At 48.8% G+C, this 17207-nt stretch overlaps 1 protein-coding gene across 1 annotated transcript; it reads left to right on the top strand.

The window, feature by feature from the left end:
• Positions 1-15827: 15827 nt before the first annotated feature.
• Positions 15828-17207, top strand: LOC109743908 (thiol protease SEN102). Its single transcript, XM_020302996.4, has one exon. The coding sequence runs from the start codon at positions 15928-15930 to the stop codon at positions 17020-17022; it is 1095 nt and encodes a 364-aa protein (XP_020158585.1). The 5' UTR covers positions 15828-15927; the 3' UTR covers positions 17023-17207.

Raw genomic sequence — 17207 nt, forward strand, 5'->3', positions numbered from 1 at the left:
CTACTAAGGATAATTTTGACCGCTATCCAGTGATCCACTCCTGGATCACTATTGTACCCTCTTGCCAAACTCATGGTGAGGTACACAATAGGTCTGGTACACAGCATAGCATACTTTATAGAACCTATGACTGAGGCATAGGGAATGACTTTTCATTCTCTTTCTATTTTCTGCCGTGGTCGGGTTTTGAGTCTTTACTCAACTTCACACCTTACAACTCAGGCAAGAACTCCTTCTTTGATTGATTCATTTTGAACTCCTTCAAAACTTATCAAGGTATGTACCCATCGAAAGTCTTATCAAGTGTCTTGATCTATCTTTATAGACCTTGATGCCCAATATGTAAGCAGCTTCACCGAGGCCTTCCTTTGAAAAACTCCTTTATGCTTTCCAGAAAATTCTACATTATTTCTGATCAACAATATGTCATTCACATATACTTATCAGAAATGTTGTAGTGCTCCCACTCACTTTCTTGTAAATACAGGCTTCACCGCAAGTCTGTATAAAACTATATGCTTTGATCAACTCATCAAAGCGTATATTCCAACTCCGAGATGCTTGCACCAGTCCATAGATGGATCGCTGGAGCTTGCACACTTTGTTAGCACCTTTAGGATTGACAAAACCTTCTTGTTGCATCATATACAACACTTCTTTAAGAAATCCATTAAGGAATGTAGTTTTTGACATCCATTTGCCCGATTTCATGAAATGTGGCAATTGCTAACATGATTTGGACAGACTTTAAGCATCGATACGAGTGAGAACATCTCATCGTAGTCAACATCTTGAACTTGTCAAAAACTCTTTTCGACAAGTCGAGCTTTGTAGATAGTAACGCTACTACCAGCATCCGTCTTCCTCTTGAAGATCCATTTATTCTCAATGGCTTGCCGATCATCGGGCAAGTCAACCAAAGTCCATACTTTGTTCTCATACACGGATCCTATCACAGATTTCATGGCCTCAAGCCATTTTGCGGAATCTGGGCTCATCATCGCTTCCTCATAGTTCGTACGTTCGTCATGGTCAAGTAACATGACCTCCAGAACAGGATTGTCGTACCACTCTGGTGCGGACCTTACTCTGGTTGACCTACGAGGTTCGGTAGTAACTTGATCTGAAGTTTGATGATCATCATCATTAGCTTCCTCACTAATTGGTGTAGGCATCACCGGAACTGATTTCTGTGATCAACTACTTTCCAACTCGAGAGAAGGTACAATTACCTCATCAAGTTCTACTTTCCTCCCACTCACTTTTTTCGAGAGAAACTCCTTCTCTAGAAAGGATCCATTCTTAGCAACGAATATCTTGCCTTCGGATCTGTGATAGAAGGTGTACCCAACAGTCTCCTTTGGGTATCCTATGAAGACACATTTCTCCGATTTGGGTTTGACCTTATCAGGTTGAAGCTTTTTCACATAAGCATCGCAACCCCAAACTTTAAGAAATGACAGCTTAGGTTTCTTTCCAAACCACAGTTCATATGGTGTCGTCTCAACGGATTTAGATGGTGCCCTATTTAACGTGAATGCAGCTGTCTCTAATGCATAACCCCAAAACGATAGAGACATCATAGATCGCACCATATCTAATAAAGTACAGTTATGATGTTCGGACACACCATTACGCTGTGGTGTTCCAGGTGGCGTGAGTTGCGAAACTATTCCACATCGTTTCAAATGAAGACCAAACTCGTAACTCAAATATTCATCTCCGCGATCAGATCGTAGAAACTTTATTTTCTTATTACGATGATTTTCCACTTCACTCTGAAATTCTTTGAACTTTTCAAATGTTTCAGACTTATGTTTCATCAAGTAGATATACCCATATCTGCTCAAATCATCTGTGAAGGTCAGAAAAAAACGATACCCGCCGTGAGCCTCAACACTCATCGGATTGCATACATCAGTATATATTATTTCCAATAAGTCAGTGGTTCGCTCCATTGTTCCGGAGAATGGAGTCTTAGTCATCTTGCCCATGAGGCATGGTTCGCAAGCATCAAATGATTCATAATCAAGTGATTCCAAAATTCCATTCGCATGGAGTTTCTTCATGTGCTTTACACCAATATGACCTAAACGGCAGTGCCACAAATATGCCGCACTATCATTATCAACTTTGCATCCTTTGGCATCAATATTATGAATATGTGTATGACCATGATCGAGATTCAACAAACCATTCACATTGGGTGTGTGACCATTGAAGGTTTTATTCATGTAAACAGAACAACAATTATTCTCTGACTTACATGAATAACCGTATCGCAATAAACATGATCCAATCATGTTCATGCTCAACGCAAACACCAAATAACATTTATTTTAGTTTCAACACTAATCCCGAAGGTAAAGGGAGTGTGCGATGGTGTTCTTATCAACCTTGGAATCACTTCCAACACACATCGTCACCTCGACCTCACTAGTCTCTGTTCATTTTGTAACTCCTGTTTCAAGTTACTAATCATAGCAACTGAACCAGTATCAAATACCCAGGGGCTACTATGAACACTAGTAAAGTACACATCAATAACATGTATATCATATATACTTTTGTTCACTTTGCCATCCTTCTTATCCGCCAAGTATTTGGGGCAGTTCTGCTTCCGGTGACCATTTCCTTTGAAGTAGAAGCACTCAGTTTCAGGCTTGGGTCTAGCTTTGGGCTTTTTCATGGGAGTGGCAACTTGTTTGTCATTCTTCTTGAAGTTCCCTTTCTTTCCCTTGCCCTTATACTTGAAACTAGTGGTCTTGTCAACCATCAACACTTGATGCTTTTCTTGATTTCTACCTTCGCCGATTTCAGCTTCGCGAAGAGCTCGGGGAATCGTTTTCGTCATCCCTTGCATATTATAGTTCATCACGAAGTTCCAGTAACTTGGTGATAGTGACTAGAGAACTCTGTCAATCACTATCTTATCTAGAAGATTAACTCCCACTCGATTCAAGCGATTGTAGTACTCAGACATTCTGAGCACATGCTCGCTGGTTGAGCTATTCTCCTCCATCTTGTAGGCAAAGTATTTGTCAGATGTCTCATACCTCTCGACTCGGGCATGAGTCTGAAATACTAATTTCAACTCTTGGAACATCTCCTATGCTCTGTGGTGTTTCAAAAGATTTTTGAAGTCCCGGTTCTAAGCCGTAAAGCATGGTGCACTAAACTATCAAGTAGTCATCATACCGAGCTTGTAAAACATTCATAACGTCTGCATCTGCTCCTGCAATAGTTCTGTCACCTAGCGGTGCATCAAGGACATAATTCTTCTGTGGAGCAATGAGGATAATCCTCAGATCACAGACCTAGTCCGCATCATTGCTACTATCATCTTTCGACTTAGTTTTCTCTAGGAACATATCATAAATAAAACGGGGAAGCTACATCGCGAGCTATTGATCTACAACATAGTTATGCAAATACTATCAGGACTAAGTTCATGATAAATTAAGTTCAATTAATCATATTACTTAAGAACTCCCACTTAGATAGACATCCCTCTAGTCATCTAAATGATCACGTGATCCCTATCAACTAAACCATGTCTGATCATCACGTGAGATGGAGTAGTTTTCAATGGTGAACATCACTATGTTGATCATATCTAGTATATGATTCACGCTCGACCTTTCAGTCTCTGTATTCCGAGGCCATATCTGCATATGCTAGGCTCGTCAAGTTTAACCTGAGTATTATGCGTGTGCAAAACTGGCTTGCACCCGTTGTATGTGAACGTAGAGTTTATCACACCCGATCATCACGTGGTGTCTCAGCACGAAGAACTGTCGCAACGGTGCATACTCAGGGAGAACACTTATACCTTGAAATTTAGCGAGGGATCATCTTATAATGCTACCGATGTACTAAGCAAAATAAGATGCATAAAAGATAAACATCACATCCAATCAAAATATGTGACATGATATGGCCATCATCATCTTGTGCCTTTGATCTCCATCTCCAAAGTACCGTCATGATCTCTATCGTCACCGGCATGACACTATGATCTCCATCATCTTGATCTCTATCAATGTGTCGTCACATGGTCGTCTCGCCAACTATTACTTTTGCAACTATTGCTATCGTATAGCGATAAAGTAAAGCAATTATATGGCGCCTGCATCTTATGCAATAAAGAGACAACCATAAGGCTCCTGCCAGTTGCCGATAACTTCAACAAAACATGATCATCTCATACAACAAATTATATCTCATCACGTCTTGACCATATCACATCACAACATGCCCTGCAAAAACAAGTTAGACGTCCTCTACTTTGTTGTTGCATGTTTTACATGGCTACTACGGGCTTAGCAAGAACCGTTCTTACCTATGCATCAAAACCACAACGATTTTTCGTCAAGCTTGCTGTTTTAACCTTCAACAAGGACCGGGCGTAGTCACACTCGATTCAACTAAAGTTGGAGAAACAGACACCCACTAGCCACCTGTGTGCGAAGCACATCGGTAGAACCAGTCTCGCGTAAGCGTACGCGTAATGTCATTCTGAGCCGCTTCATCCAACAATACCGCCGAATCAAAGTATGACATGCTGGTAAGCAGTATAACTATTATCGCCCACAACTCTTTGTGTTCTACTCGTGCATATAACATCTACGCATAGACCTGACTCGGATGCCACTGTTGGGGAACGTAGTATTTCTATATTTGTCTACGATCACGCAAGATCTATCTAGGAGAAGCATAGCAACGAGCGGGGAGAGTGTGTCCACGTACCCTCGTAGACCGAAAGCGGAAGCGTTTAGTAACGCAGTTGATGTAGTCGAACGTCTTCGCGATCCAACCGATCAAGTACCGAACGCACGACACCTCCGTGATCTGCACACATTCAGCTCGGTGACGTCCCTCGAACTCTAGATCCAGCTGAGGCCGAGGGAGAGTTTCATCAGCACGACGGCGTGGTGACGGTGATGATGAAGTTACCGACGCAGGGCTTCGCCTAAGCACTATGACAATATGACCAAGGTGGAAAACTGTGGAGGGGGGCACCGCACATGGCTAAGAAATCAACTTGTGTGTCTATGGGGTGCCCCTCCCCCGTATATAAAGGAGGGGAGGAGGAGGAGGAGGGCCGGCCAAAAGGGGCGCGCCCTAAGGGGTGATTCCTACTCCTAGTAGGAGTAGGTTTCCCCCTTTCCTAGTCCAAGTAGGAGAGAAAGGAAGGAGAGGAAGAAGAGAAGGAAAGGGGGGCCAGCCCCCCCTAGTCCAATTCGGTTTGGGCTAGGGGGGCGCGCGCCCCACCTTGGTCTGCCTCCTCTCTTCCACTACTAGGCCCATGAAGGCCCAATATTTCCCCCGGCGAATACCCGTACTCTTCGGTACTCCAAAAAATACCCAAACCACTCAGAACCTTTCCGATGTCCGAATATAGCATTCCAATATATTGATCTTTACGCCTCGACCATTTCGAGACTCCTCGTCATGTCCGTGATCTCATCCGAGACTCCGAACAAACTTCGGTCATGAAATCACATAACTCATAATACAAATCATCATCGAACGTTAAGCGTGTGGACCCTATAGGTTCGAGAACTATGTAGACATGACCGAGACATGTCTCCAGTCAATAACCAATAGTGGAACCTGGATGCTCATATTGGCTCCTACATATTCTACGAAGATCTTTATCGGTCAAACCGCACAACAATATACGTTGTTCCCTTTGTCATCAGTATGTTACTTGCCCGAGATTCGATCATCGGCATCACCATACCTAGTTCAATCTCGTTACCGGCAAGTCTTTTTACTCGTTCCGTAATGCATCATCTTGCAACTAACTCATTAGTCACATTGCTTGCAAGGCTTATAGTGATGTGCATTACCGAGAGGGCCTAGAGATACCTCTCCGACAATCGGAGTGACAAATCCTAATCTCGATCTATGCCAACTCAACAAACACCATCGGAGACACCTGTAGAGCATTTTTATAATCACCCAGTTACGTTGTGATGTTTGGCACACTAAGTGTTCCTCCGGTATTCGGGAGTTGCATAATCTCATAGTCATAGGAACATGTATAAGCCATGAAGAAAGCAATAGCAATAAACTAAACGATCATAATGCTAAGTTAACGGATGGGTCTTGTCCATCACATCATTCTCTAATGATGTGATCTCGTTCATCAAATGACAACACATGTCTATGGCTAGGAAACTTAACCATCTTTGATTAACGAGCTAGTCTAGTAGAGGCATACTAGGGACACTCTGTTTGTCTATGTATTCACACATGTACTAAGTTTCCGGTTAATACAATTCTAGCATGAATAATAAACATTTATTATGATATAAGGGAATATAAATAACAACTTTATTATTGCCTCTAGGGCATATTCCCTTCACATGGACTTGCATCAGGGTTCATGTAAAAGAAAGCGTTGTCTGTTTATTGTTCGGTGAAAGCTAGGACCAGGGTCTGGAGTTGAGGCAGAGGGCATAGAGTGAGAGTAGATCAAAATTGCATTGAACATTTTTTACATCCCCAACTAGATTTTGAAAGAGGTTTTTGAGGATCTTTTTTGTTCATGTAAGAAAATTTCAATGCCTTGGTCGAGGAGGATGGGAATTTTGTTGTTCGTAAAGCAATGAGTGGTAGAAGCATGAAATAATCATTTGTTTTCGTTGCCATCAATGGCGGTATGAACTTTGCCCCTTTGTTTCCATATGGCAATTTTCTGTTGGATTGTTCTTTGGAGTGTGTTTGTGGGCAATCCCTAAACGGCGCCTTAAGCACCAGTTTTAGTTTTAGGTATTTATGCAATCGAGTGCACACCCTCCCACCGCACTGGGCCAGCCCATTTTCTCTTTTTTCTTTCTATTTTTAAAACACAAAAAACTAACGAGGACGCGATTCGAACTGGCAATCTCGCAACTATAGGCGCGCTGCACTAACCATTCTGCCAACTCACCTGTTCATGTTTACTTAGAGGTTTTCCACCCTTTTCTTCTTTCTTTTTTCTTGGAAAAGTTTTTGTTTGATTTTTTTCCTTTTTTCTTCGTTTCTTCTTTTCTGCTAAGTGTGCGAACTTTTTTAAAAAATTGTGAACTTTTTTCAAAATCTTGAATTTTATTTCAAAATAGATGTTTTTTATATCGATGAAATTTGTCAAATCCAATAATTTATTTTTTCAAATTCGATAAACTTTTTTTTCAAAATCAATGCACTATTTTCAATTTCAATGAACTTCTTCCAATACGATGAACTATCTGTCCAAAGATGAATTTGTTTTCTAATGATGAACTTTATTTAAAATTCGATGGTGTCTTTAAATGGATGATTTACTTTACAAATTGATGAACTTTTTTTCTAAAGTTTGCGAACTCTCTTTCAGAATTCATGAACACTTTTGAATTCATGATTTTTTTTTCATTTTCCCCATTTTTCCCGGATGTTTTTTTTAATTTTTGTTATTTTTTCAATGGTCAACCGTCGACCATTTGACTGCGATCGAGCGAACCAGACCATGTGGGACAACAAACCAGGCAATCTGGGCCGCCCAGTTCGCGGGCGCGTGGGCGCCGGTCTCTCTAGCCAAGGCTGAAGACGCCCTATAGGAGCACCCGTGTTTGAGGTGATGGTTCTAAGTTTGCTTTCCAAGTCCACCAGGGGACATAATTCTTCTAAAATACTCCTATCAAGAATATGTATTACTAATTTACAATTTGTTTGTGCCGATAAATAGGCCGTAGTGTTTTGGCCCATGTTTTGACTCCTGTTCAGTTTCTTTTTTCATTTTTCTAGAAGGCAACCACCTGGGTCTGGGCTGAGGATGCAGGACAGGAACGAGGTCCAGGAAAAAGGCGGGAATACAACATTTGGAAGGAAATGGTGACAGGCGGCACATGATCTGAGGCGAAACGAGCAAGTGATTAGAGGTTAGTATTAGGGAAAAGCTCACCCAAGAGTGATTATGGAAGACTCTGTCCAGCCATTCGAGAGTGGGATTGACCTTCTTTTCAAAAGAAAATCGAGAGTGGGATTAGCCCGTGACCCCCGAGCCGCTCCCGCGAGCGTCCTTGGGGGAAACCCTAGCGCGCCGCCCCTCGTCCTCCCTCGTCGATCTCTCCCCCCGCCGCCACCGCGCAGCGCCGCCGGGCAAAGTCCGGCCAGCATTGGTGGCGGCGGGGATCTTGCCCCTCTCCTTGCGGTTGGCGTCCGGCGCGGGACGACGCGGCGCGAGACGGCGCTGGGCTGGGCGGGGCCCAGCGGCGCGGAGGAGGGCGTGCTGGGTGGCGGCGCTCCTGCCTGGCAGCGGTGCAGCTGCGGCTTGGGGCCCCTTCGACGCGCGGCGGCTGCGGCTTCTCTGGCGGTGGCGCGAGTTATCCCGGCGGCGGCTTGGCGGCGTGGCGCGTGGAGCTCCGGCGATGATTCGGTCATACGGCGGGCTGGAGGGCTGGGCACTGTCCAGTGGTGCTGCCTCCGCGGCGGTTGCGGCTTGGGGCCCTCGACCCCGATCCGATCTGGATCTGGTGGTGCTTGGGTCTGGGCCATGGCTGCTGGCGAGGCGTGGTGTTCGTCGGGGCTTGTCGGCCTCTAGGCACCATGGGGGTGCCGGCGGCGACGCGTGCCCGACGTGGTGACTCTGGTGGACGTGGTGGTCATCTTCTCCAGAGATGGCCGGCCAGAGTCTTGGTGATCGGATCTCGAGATCCATCATCTTGTCCCGGCTGCGAGTAGGGGAGACATGGTTGCCGGTGAAAACCGAGCCAACGGCAGGCGATGGCGGCGTTCTCGCCGTTACCTTGATGGAGGCATCGTCGTGTAACTACTGTCGACCCACTCGTGCTGCTCCGAGGGAAACCCTAGGATCTGGTGTTCCAGATCAGACGATGGCGGCACTGCGGTGTCGTTTCTCTCTTGTGAGCATCGTTTGCGGAGCAGCGCTGGAAGTCAGAGGCAGGAGGTGGAGCGGCTTCGTCTTGCACGGAGCTTCGGTGGTGATGTCAAGTCATGCCTGACCGACAGGTGCTACGCTTTGTCATGCCTGGTCGGCGGGTGCTACGCACGACAGATCTTCCAAGGACTTCAAGCTGTGTCGGCTGGTGATACCTGGCAGCATGGCGCTGAGGTGTATCAGTGGCGACCGCGACGTGCTCAGCTGTTTGCGCGCAGGGAGGAGGTGCCGTTTGGCGCCGTGGTGGCGTCGACGATAGCTAGACCGAGCAAGGTTGATGCATCAGTACAGTTCTGAAGATGGAGCGGTGCCAGTTGGCGGCGGCGGCCTCTGAGAGCACGCCGGACCAGTGTGTGCCCCAGACCCGGCAAGAGGCTAGGTTGGGGTCTCAGGCCTTAGATGTTAGGCTTAGGTGCGATGTCTGTTTGGTATTAGGCCCAGGCTATCTGCACCCCTTCATCAACTGGATAGGTATAGCGACAGTTTGTTGCTTAGACGACGGCTTTAGTCTTATTTTTGTATGACTTTGTAAGGTCTTGTGAGAATAATCAATAAAGTGGCCGTATGCATTGTCCAGATGCAGAGACCGGGGTCATCCTCCTTTTCTAAAAGAAAATAATAATAATAAAGTAAATTGTCAGTCTAGAAAGAGGGAGTTCATTGAGAGCCAAATGATCTGCATGACAGTGCCTGAAGGGCCAACCTACGCGTGCTACTGGTTCTAGCCATTCCGGCTCACACAGATTGAAGAACAAGCAGAAACTAATCCTACTACTGCTACTAGCGCTGATCACTCGGGTTTTGGTGGTCACCGTCCGAAAGAGAGGAGCTGGGGCAACCGTGCTGAGTCCAACATGGGATTGGATTGAGCAACAAAAACACCCGTCCGCGTCAGTAGATGGTGTGTCGCAGGCAGCCAGGCACTGGCAATGTCTGCGAAGGCTGTGGGGAAGGAAGGACCGGGGTGGTCGACGTCGTGGAAGCCATTATTGTCGCAGAGCCGAGCGTGAACGATGGCCTCCGGCAGGTCCTTTGACGCCGATGAGATGTCGAGTTTCTTGGATTTGGCCTCCATGAGCATGACCCTCGTGGTCACGGCGGCGCAGAACTCTGCTCACGCTCGGAATGCGCACACTTCTCCTGGCCTTGACGCGCCGGCTGTTGCGGCGCAGGATGCACTCATGGGGAGCTTCATCCGGATCAAGCTCCGGCACAGGATTAGAGCAACTCTAGCAGACCCCGTATCCGTCCCCGACCCGCAAAATAACCGCCAAAATGCGGGTACGGGCCGGAAAGCCTGCCCGACCAGACCCCGCATCCCGCCTCGGCCCGCAAAAAAATTTAGGGGGCGCGGCAAATTTCCGGCCCCAACTCGGGAAAACGCGGGTTTCCTCCTCGCGGCTACGGTGCCCTGCATCACAGAGAAGCAGTTGGCGGGAGGGACATTTCAGCCCGCGCTCTTTTCCCCCTTCCTTCTGCCGCCGCCCGCCCGCCGGCGGCGATTCCGGCCATATCTGCGGGCGGAATCGCTCCGCGGGGCCGCCCCACACCCTCCCGCGCCGAGCCGCTGCACCGCCCCTCCGGATCCGGCGAGAAGAGCCGCCCCCCAGTCGCCGCCGCCGCCGGGATCGACCACCGCCGAGCGCACCACCCTCGTCGCCGCCCGGGATCACTCGCCACCGGTTAGTCCATTTTTTGTGATTTTCGCGAGCTGTGTAGTAGATTGACGCGCCGGCGTGCGTGTAGATGGAGTTGACCCCTGCGAGAAGTTCTTGCTATCCGATTCGTCCGATTCGGACGACTCGGATGTGGAGACCATGCTTGCGACCTTTCGGCAGCAAACATTGGTCATGGCGCTTGCCGTGAAGGAGCATGAAGACGAGTACCGAAAGAGGAGGCGAGGATCTATTATCGGGCGTCTATGCATTCCGCAGAATCGCCATCTTGGAAACGAGATGTTGATGCAAGATTATTTTTCGGAGAATCCTACATATCCTGCACACCTCTTTCGCAGAAGGTACCGAATGCGTCGATCCCTTTTTGTGAAAATTGTTGAAGCTTGCGAGGCAAATTGCCGGTATTTCACTAAGAGAAGGAATGTCGCGGGCTTAAAGGGATTTAGTGCATATCAAAAAATCTCAGCAGCTATGCGGGTGATTGCATATGGCGTTCCGGCTGAGTATGCCGATGAGTATCTTCGCATTGGTGAAGATAGCACAATTGAGTCTGTGCGTAGATTTGCGAAAGTGATCGTCCGTGTCTCTGGTCCCGAGTATCTTCGGGCATCAAATGAAGATGACACAAAGAAATTGATGGCAGCTAATGAGAGGAGAGGTTGGCCTGGGATGCTAGGTAGCATTGATTGTATGCATTGGAATTGGAAAAATTGCCCCAAGGCTTGGCAAGGAATGTATTATGGCAAGTCTCGTGATGCAACAATTGTGCTAGAGGCCGTAGCATCCGAGGATTTATGGATTTGGCATTGCTTTTTTGGTATGCCCGGCACACTCAATGATATCAATGTGTTGCAACGCTCTCATTTGTTTGCTAGGCTTGCTAGTGGTGATGCTCCTGCTTGTAACTACACTATCAATGGGCATGAATACACAAAGGGGTACTATCTTGCAGATAGTATATATCCTCCTTGATGCACATCTGTCAAGAGCATCAAAGAACCCAAAACAAAAAAACAATGTGAATTTGCAAGGGTGCAAGAGGCAGCCCGAAAAGACATTGAAAGAGCATTCGGTGTTTTGCAATCTAGGTTTGCCATTGTCCGAGGTCCTGCTCGTTTTTGGGATAAGAAAACCCTGAAGAACATCATGACTTGCTGTGTTATCCTGCACAATATGATTCTTGAAGATGAGAGAGGAATGGACTTAGAATTCTTTTACGATAATGTGGGTAGCCGTGTCAAACCAGCTAGAGACCCAAACCGCATTAAAGCTTTTCTTCAGACATACAAAGGAGATTGAAAATGCAGACACACACTTTCAACTTCAGAAAGATCTCATTGAGCACCATTGACAAAGGGCTGGACAATGACTAATTTTTGTATTCATTTGTATTTGTATTCATGACAAGTTTTGTATTGTATTATTTTAAGTTTGCTACGGTGATTTGAATAATTATTTGTAATGCGGATGATTATTGTTTTATGTTTGATTTAAATAATTCAGTTTGTTTTCGATTGTTGAAATTATGTTGGATTTGAGATTTGCGGGCTGATGATTTGCGGGGATGCAGCGACGCAAAGAGCAGAACCCGCATAGCCGACCCGTAAAAAAGCATATTCCGCGAATATACTTTTTTACGGATCTGTTTGGGGGGTCTACATCTGTGCCAGCCCACGCCGGCCCGCAAAAGCTGTTTTACGCGAACTGCATACGCATTTTGCGGGCCGGCGTTTTACGGGGTCTGCTAGAGTTGCTCTTAGCCAGCGGGATGGCATCTTGCGCAGGAGGAGCAAGAGCCGGCGCAACACATAAATGTTCTCTGGCTGGCCTCCAAACCTGAATGAATGACATGAGTGTGGCTACACGGTTGAGGTAGTCATCGAGAATGCCCCTCGGCTACATTTCTTTTGGCGATAGATTAGAGCATCTCCAGCCGTTGGCCTCTCCATGACGCATAAAAATTGCCCCCTGAGGACGAGCCGGCGATTCGTTCGGCGCTGGGGCGGTTTTGCGCCCAGTCGTCGCCCCCAGTCGCCGATTTTGGCCCACTTTTGAAGCCCCATTTCAGCGAAAAAGGCCCATATGGGCGAGAATAGGCCCATATTCGGCGTGGTTCGTCGTGGCTCGGCGTTCAATTATCAACATAAATATTTTTTATCATAAAAAATTCAAATACTTCAACAAAATAGTTCAACAAGAAATAGTTCAATACAAATTATATAGTTCCACAAATAAAAACTCATATTTCATCACACGTCGCGCCCGGTGTCGCCCTTGAGCCTCCATAGGTGCTCTATCAGATCTTGTTGCAGTTGATGATGCACCTGTGGGTCTCGGATCTCCTGACGCATACTGAGGTAGGCAGTCCAGGTTGCCGGTAGCTGGTGATCAACTTGGGCAAGAGGACCCTGCCTGTGGTATGGTTCAGTGTCAAACACTGGCTCTTCCTGCTCGCTCTCAGTGATCATGTTGTGCAAGATGACACAGCAGGTCATGATCTCCCACATTTGATCTTTCGACCAGGTCTGAGCGGGGTACCGGACAACGGCAAATCGAGATTGGGGCACACCAAATGCCCGCTCGACATCCTTCCTGCAAGCCTCCTGAATCTTCGCAAACCAGGCGTTCTTGCCTCCAGGCACAGGGTTTTTGATGGTCTTCACAAATGTTGACCATCTCGGATAGATGCCATCAGCTAGATAGTACCCCTTGTTGTAGTGCCGCCCATTGATCTCGAAGTTCACCGGAGGAGAATGACCTTCAACAAGCTTGGCAAAGACAGGAGAGCACTGCAGCACGTTGATGTCATTGTGAGTTCCTGGCATACCAAAAAGGAGTGCCAAATCCAGAGGTCCTGTGTGGCCACCGCCTCAAGTACCACACTGCAACCGTCTTTGGCGCCGTTGTACATCCCCTGCCAAGCAAATGGGCAATTCTTCCATTTCCAATGCATGCAGTCGGTGCTTCTAAGCATCCCAGGAAACGGCGGCCGGAAACGCCCAGCTGGTGTCGGAGGGGCTGCCGCGGCGAACCTCTGCTATTTTTCCGGCGGGGAATGGCTATCTACCGGTGAAGGGCGGCGGGGCGGCGCCGGGATATACCTAGTGGCGGCCGAGAGCGCGGGGGGTGGGAGGCAAGTCGGGGAAGAAAATCTTGACTTTTCACCTGACGGCGTGGGCCAGCCGCGCTTTTCCCTTGCGCCGGAGCCCCCAAGCGCCCCCCAGCGCGCCGGGTTCAGCCTGCGGCCGCCGGGCGAAAAAAAGGGCCGAACCGGCGCTTTTCGTCGTCTTGGGGGCGTGACTGGCCCGTTTTTTTACGCCGGCGCCGAAAAAGTCGCCTCGGGGGGCCTGTTGGGGACGCGGCTGGAGATGCTCTTAGAGTTTTTCTGGGATGGGACTCGGAGGCGGCCGACCCGAGCGATGGATGAACCAGCTGGCGATGCAGCGTGTGGTCACGTGTGCGAGTGCGCGCGTAGGGCGCAGTCTGTGCGATGGAGTCACACACACACATATGCGCGCATGTTTCCGCCAGCGTGCTCTGTCGCGTCACGCATCGAAACACTTTGATGACACATACAGTACGTATCTAGGATCGGCCTATTTGTCACACGATATGGAGCACCAACATAGCCAGCCGGAGATGCGAAATTTAATAGGCACGAGCCCGGAGTGTGCCCTTGTTGGCATCACACATGATGACGTCGTTTGCATCCTTGCGCCCATGTTTTTTCTTTGCGATGTTCTTGCGCTGAATCTTTTCTTGGGCCAGCCAGATATAGGATATCTCCTCTGTTTAACTTCTCTAGCTACGGCAACCACTGCAATGATCGGTGGGTGGAAGATCTTGGTAACAGAGGCGACACGTAGCACTCACTACCTTACGCCCAAAAATGTTGGTTTCCCTTGGCATGAAGCAACCAATCGGTTGTACTCCAGTGTGCTCTTGTCCAAGCCGCACATGACAACCATTCATGTGCAAGTGCTTGGCTAATTACCCGAGTTAGCTAGATAGTTACTTTTGTGCATGCTTGCAAGTTTTCCATTGCTTGACAATTTAACACCGTACGCCGTGCGAAGCCACACATGCACCCGTCTGTTGATCCATGGATTATCAACCGTTCCGTCCATCGATCTGTCTGTCCTCTCCTTCCCCATGTTGCAAACGATTCAGGAAATAGATGCAGTCCAACCACGTCTGGAATCTAGGTGGCCGGAATTAAATTTAGGTCTCCATCAGTCGACGTGACTCATGCGTGAAGCTTGTTTTTCTCGGTGCACGTACGCACTGCTCGTTTTTGGCTCTCTTTCCTCTTTTCACTCACAAAAGAGTTCCATGTACCAGGAAAGAAACTGCTAAACTGCTTCTGAGAAATCTAGTTGCTTGCGACATCTATACATCCCGGACAGACGGGTCGATGACATGCGTAAAGCTTAGCGTTGCACCGTACAGACGGGTCGATGACACACGACACGTGTCGAAAAAATAATTGGAAACCTAGCTAGTCGATCCATCGATCGATCGCCATCGACTAATCAAAATCACGCGGGCAGGGGTGCAACACGCTTGCGTGTGCTCCCTCACTGTTACCACTACATGTTTAATTACTCTGGTACGTCATTGTTTAATACTTGCACAACTAATGTTCATCAGTTATATTAATAAAGAAGCAAGGCAACCGGTCCACGCTGCGATGATTGTGGTCTTCTACCTGTTGACGCAATTCACATCTTTCCGGTGAAATACGAGAGATGATGCGACGGACGGGAAGCTGGTTCCTAGAAACAAGGGTACGGTGAAAGAGGGTGCCGCATAAACGCACAATGCATGTGTCAATTTGTAGATGGCCTTAGCGTAAACGCCCCGCTACTTCTTCATCTGTTTATGCATCGTCTCGTCGTCCCACTCCCACTCGCTGCGTACGTACGATCGAGCGCGCGCCACATTAATCTCACAACCTAACTAAGAAGACTGCGTGCGAATTGACGGCATCCACAACTAGTATGATGCGTATTACTACTAGTACGATGGAGCATCAATGAATTAACCACCATTTTGATGTACTACGTACGTGGCCACCGATGAGAATGCATGAGCAGTAGGCAGTAAGTTGTTGCCGGCAAGCAACGTGCACCTGCAATTGATTCTTGCATGGAACATATCCATCTTGCCAGTGTGATCACTCCTGCTCGCCACCGCTATATAAGAACCAGCCGATATCGCCATGGCTACCACCACCACACCACGGCCAGCCATCTCACAACATAAGCTAGCCAGCATACACGAGTCCAGACTACCTAGCTAGCGTTGCCAAGGTTCCAATCATCAATGGCGAGAGCGATCGTGCATGCGGCCGTCATGGCCGCGGCCGCACTGTTCGTGCTGCTGGCCGCTGCGCCGGCGCCGGCGAGCGCCATTGACTTCGGCGACCACGACCTGGCGTCGGAGGACTCCCTGTGGGCGCTGTACGAGCGCTGGCGGGAGCAGCACACGGTGGCGCGAGACCTCGGCGAGAAGGCCCGCCGCTTCAACGTCTTCAGGGAGAACGTCCGCCTCATCCACGAGTTCAACCGCGGCGACGCCCCCTACAAGCTCCGCCTCAACCGCTTCGGCGACATGACCGCGGACGAGTTCCGCCGCGCCTACGCCTCCTCCCGCGTCTCTCACCACCGCATGTTCAGCCGTAAGGAGGGCGATGGCGGCTTCATGCACGGGAGCGCTCGGGACGTGCCGCCTTCGGTGGACTGGCGGCAGAAGGGCGCGGTGACCGCCGTCAAGGACCAGGGGCAGTGCGGCAGCTGCTGGGCTTTCTCCACGATCGCGGCCGTGGAGGGCGTCAACGCGATCCGCACCAAGAACCTCACGTCTCTGTCCGAGCAGCAGCTCGTGGACTGCGACACCAAGTCCAACGCCGGCTGCAACGGCGGCCTCATGGACTACGCCTTCCAGTACATCGCCAAGCACGGCGGGGTCGCCGCCGAGGACGCGTACCCCTACAAGGCCCGGCAGGCCTCCTCCTGCAACAAGAAGCCGTCCGCCGTGGTCACCATCGACGGGTACGAGGACGTGCCGGCCAACGACGAGACGGCGCTGAAGAAGGCGGTGGCCGCGCAGCCGGTGGCCGTGGCCATCGAGGCTAGCGGGTCGCACTTCCAGTTCTACTCGGAGGGGGTGTTTGCGGGCAAGTGCGGGACGGAGCTGGACCATGGCGTGACGGCGGTGGGGTACGGCGCCACCGTGGACGGCACCAAGTACTGGATCGTGAAGAACTCGTGGGGGCCGGAGTGGGGCGAAAAGGGGTACATCCGCATGAAGCGCGATGTGAAAGACAAGGAGGGGCTCTGCGGCATCGCCATGGAGGCGTCCTACCCCGTCAAGACCTCAGCCAACCCGAAGCATGCCAGTGCCAATGACGAGCTCTGAATCTCTCATCGATTGTCTTACAAATTATTGGCCCCAATATGCATGATCAGGGCATTATCGCTAGGGAAAAAAATAAGTAGCCAATCGTTATGCACCCATCACATATAGTGCACTACTACTTAATTGTTTGTACTAGTAAAACGCCCGTGCGTTGCACGGGCTTTTGAAAAAAATTTAAAATGCTA

This window comes from Aegilops tauschii, chromosome 3 (assembly GCF_002575655.3).
Source record: "Aegilops tauschii subsp. strangulata cultivar AL8/78 chromosome 3, Aet v6.0, whole genome shotgun sequence".
Lineage (NCBI taxonomy): Eukaryota > Viridiplantae > Streptophyta > Magnoliopsida > Poales > Poaceae > Aegilops > Aegilops tauschii.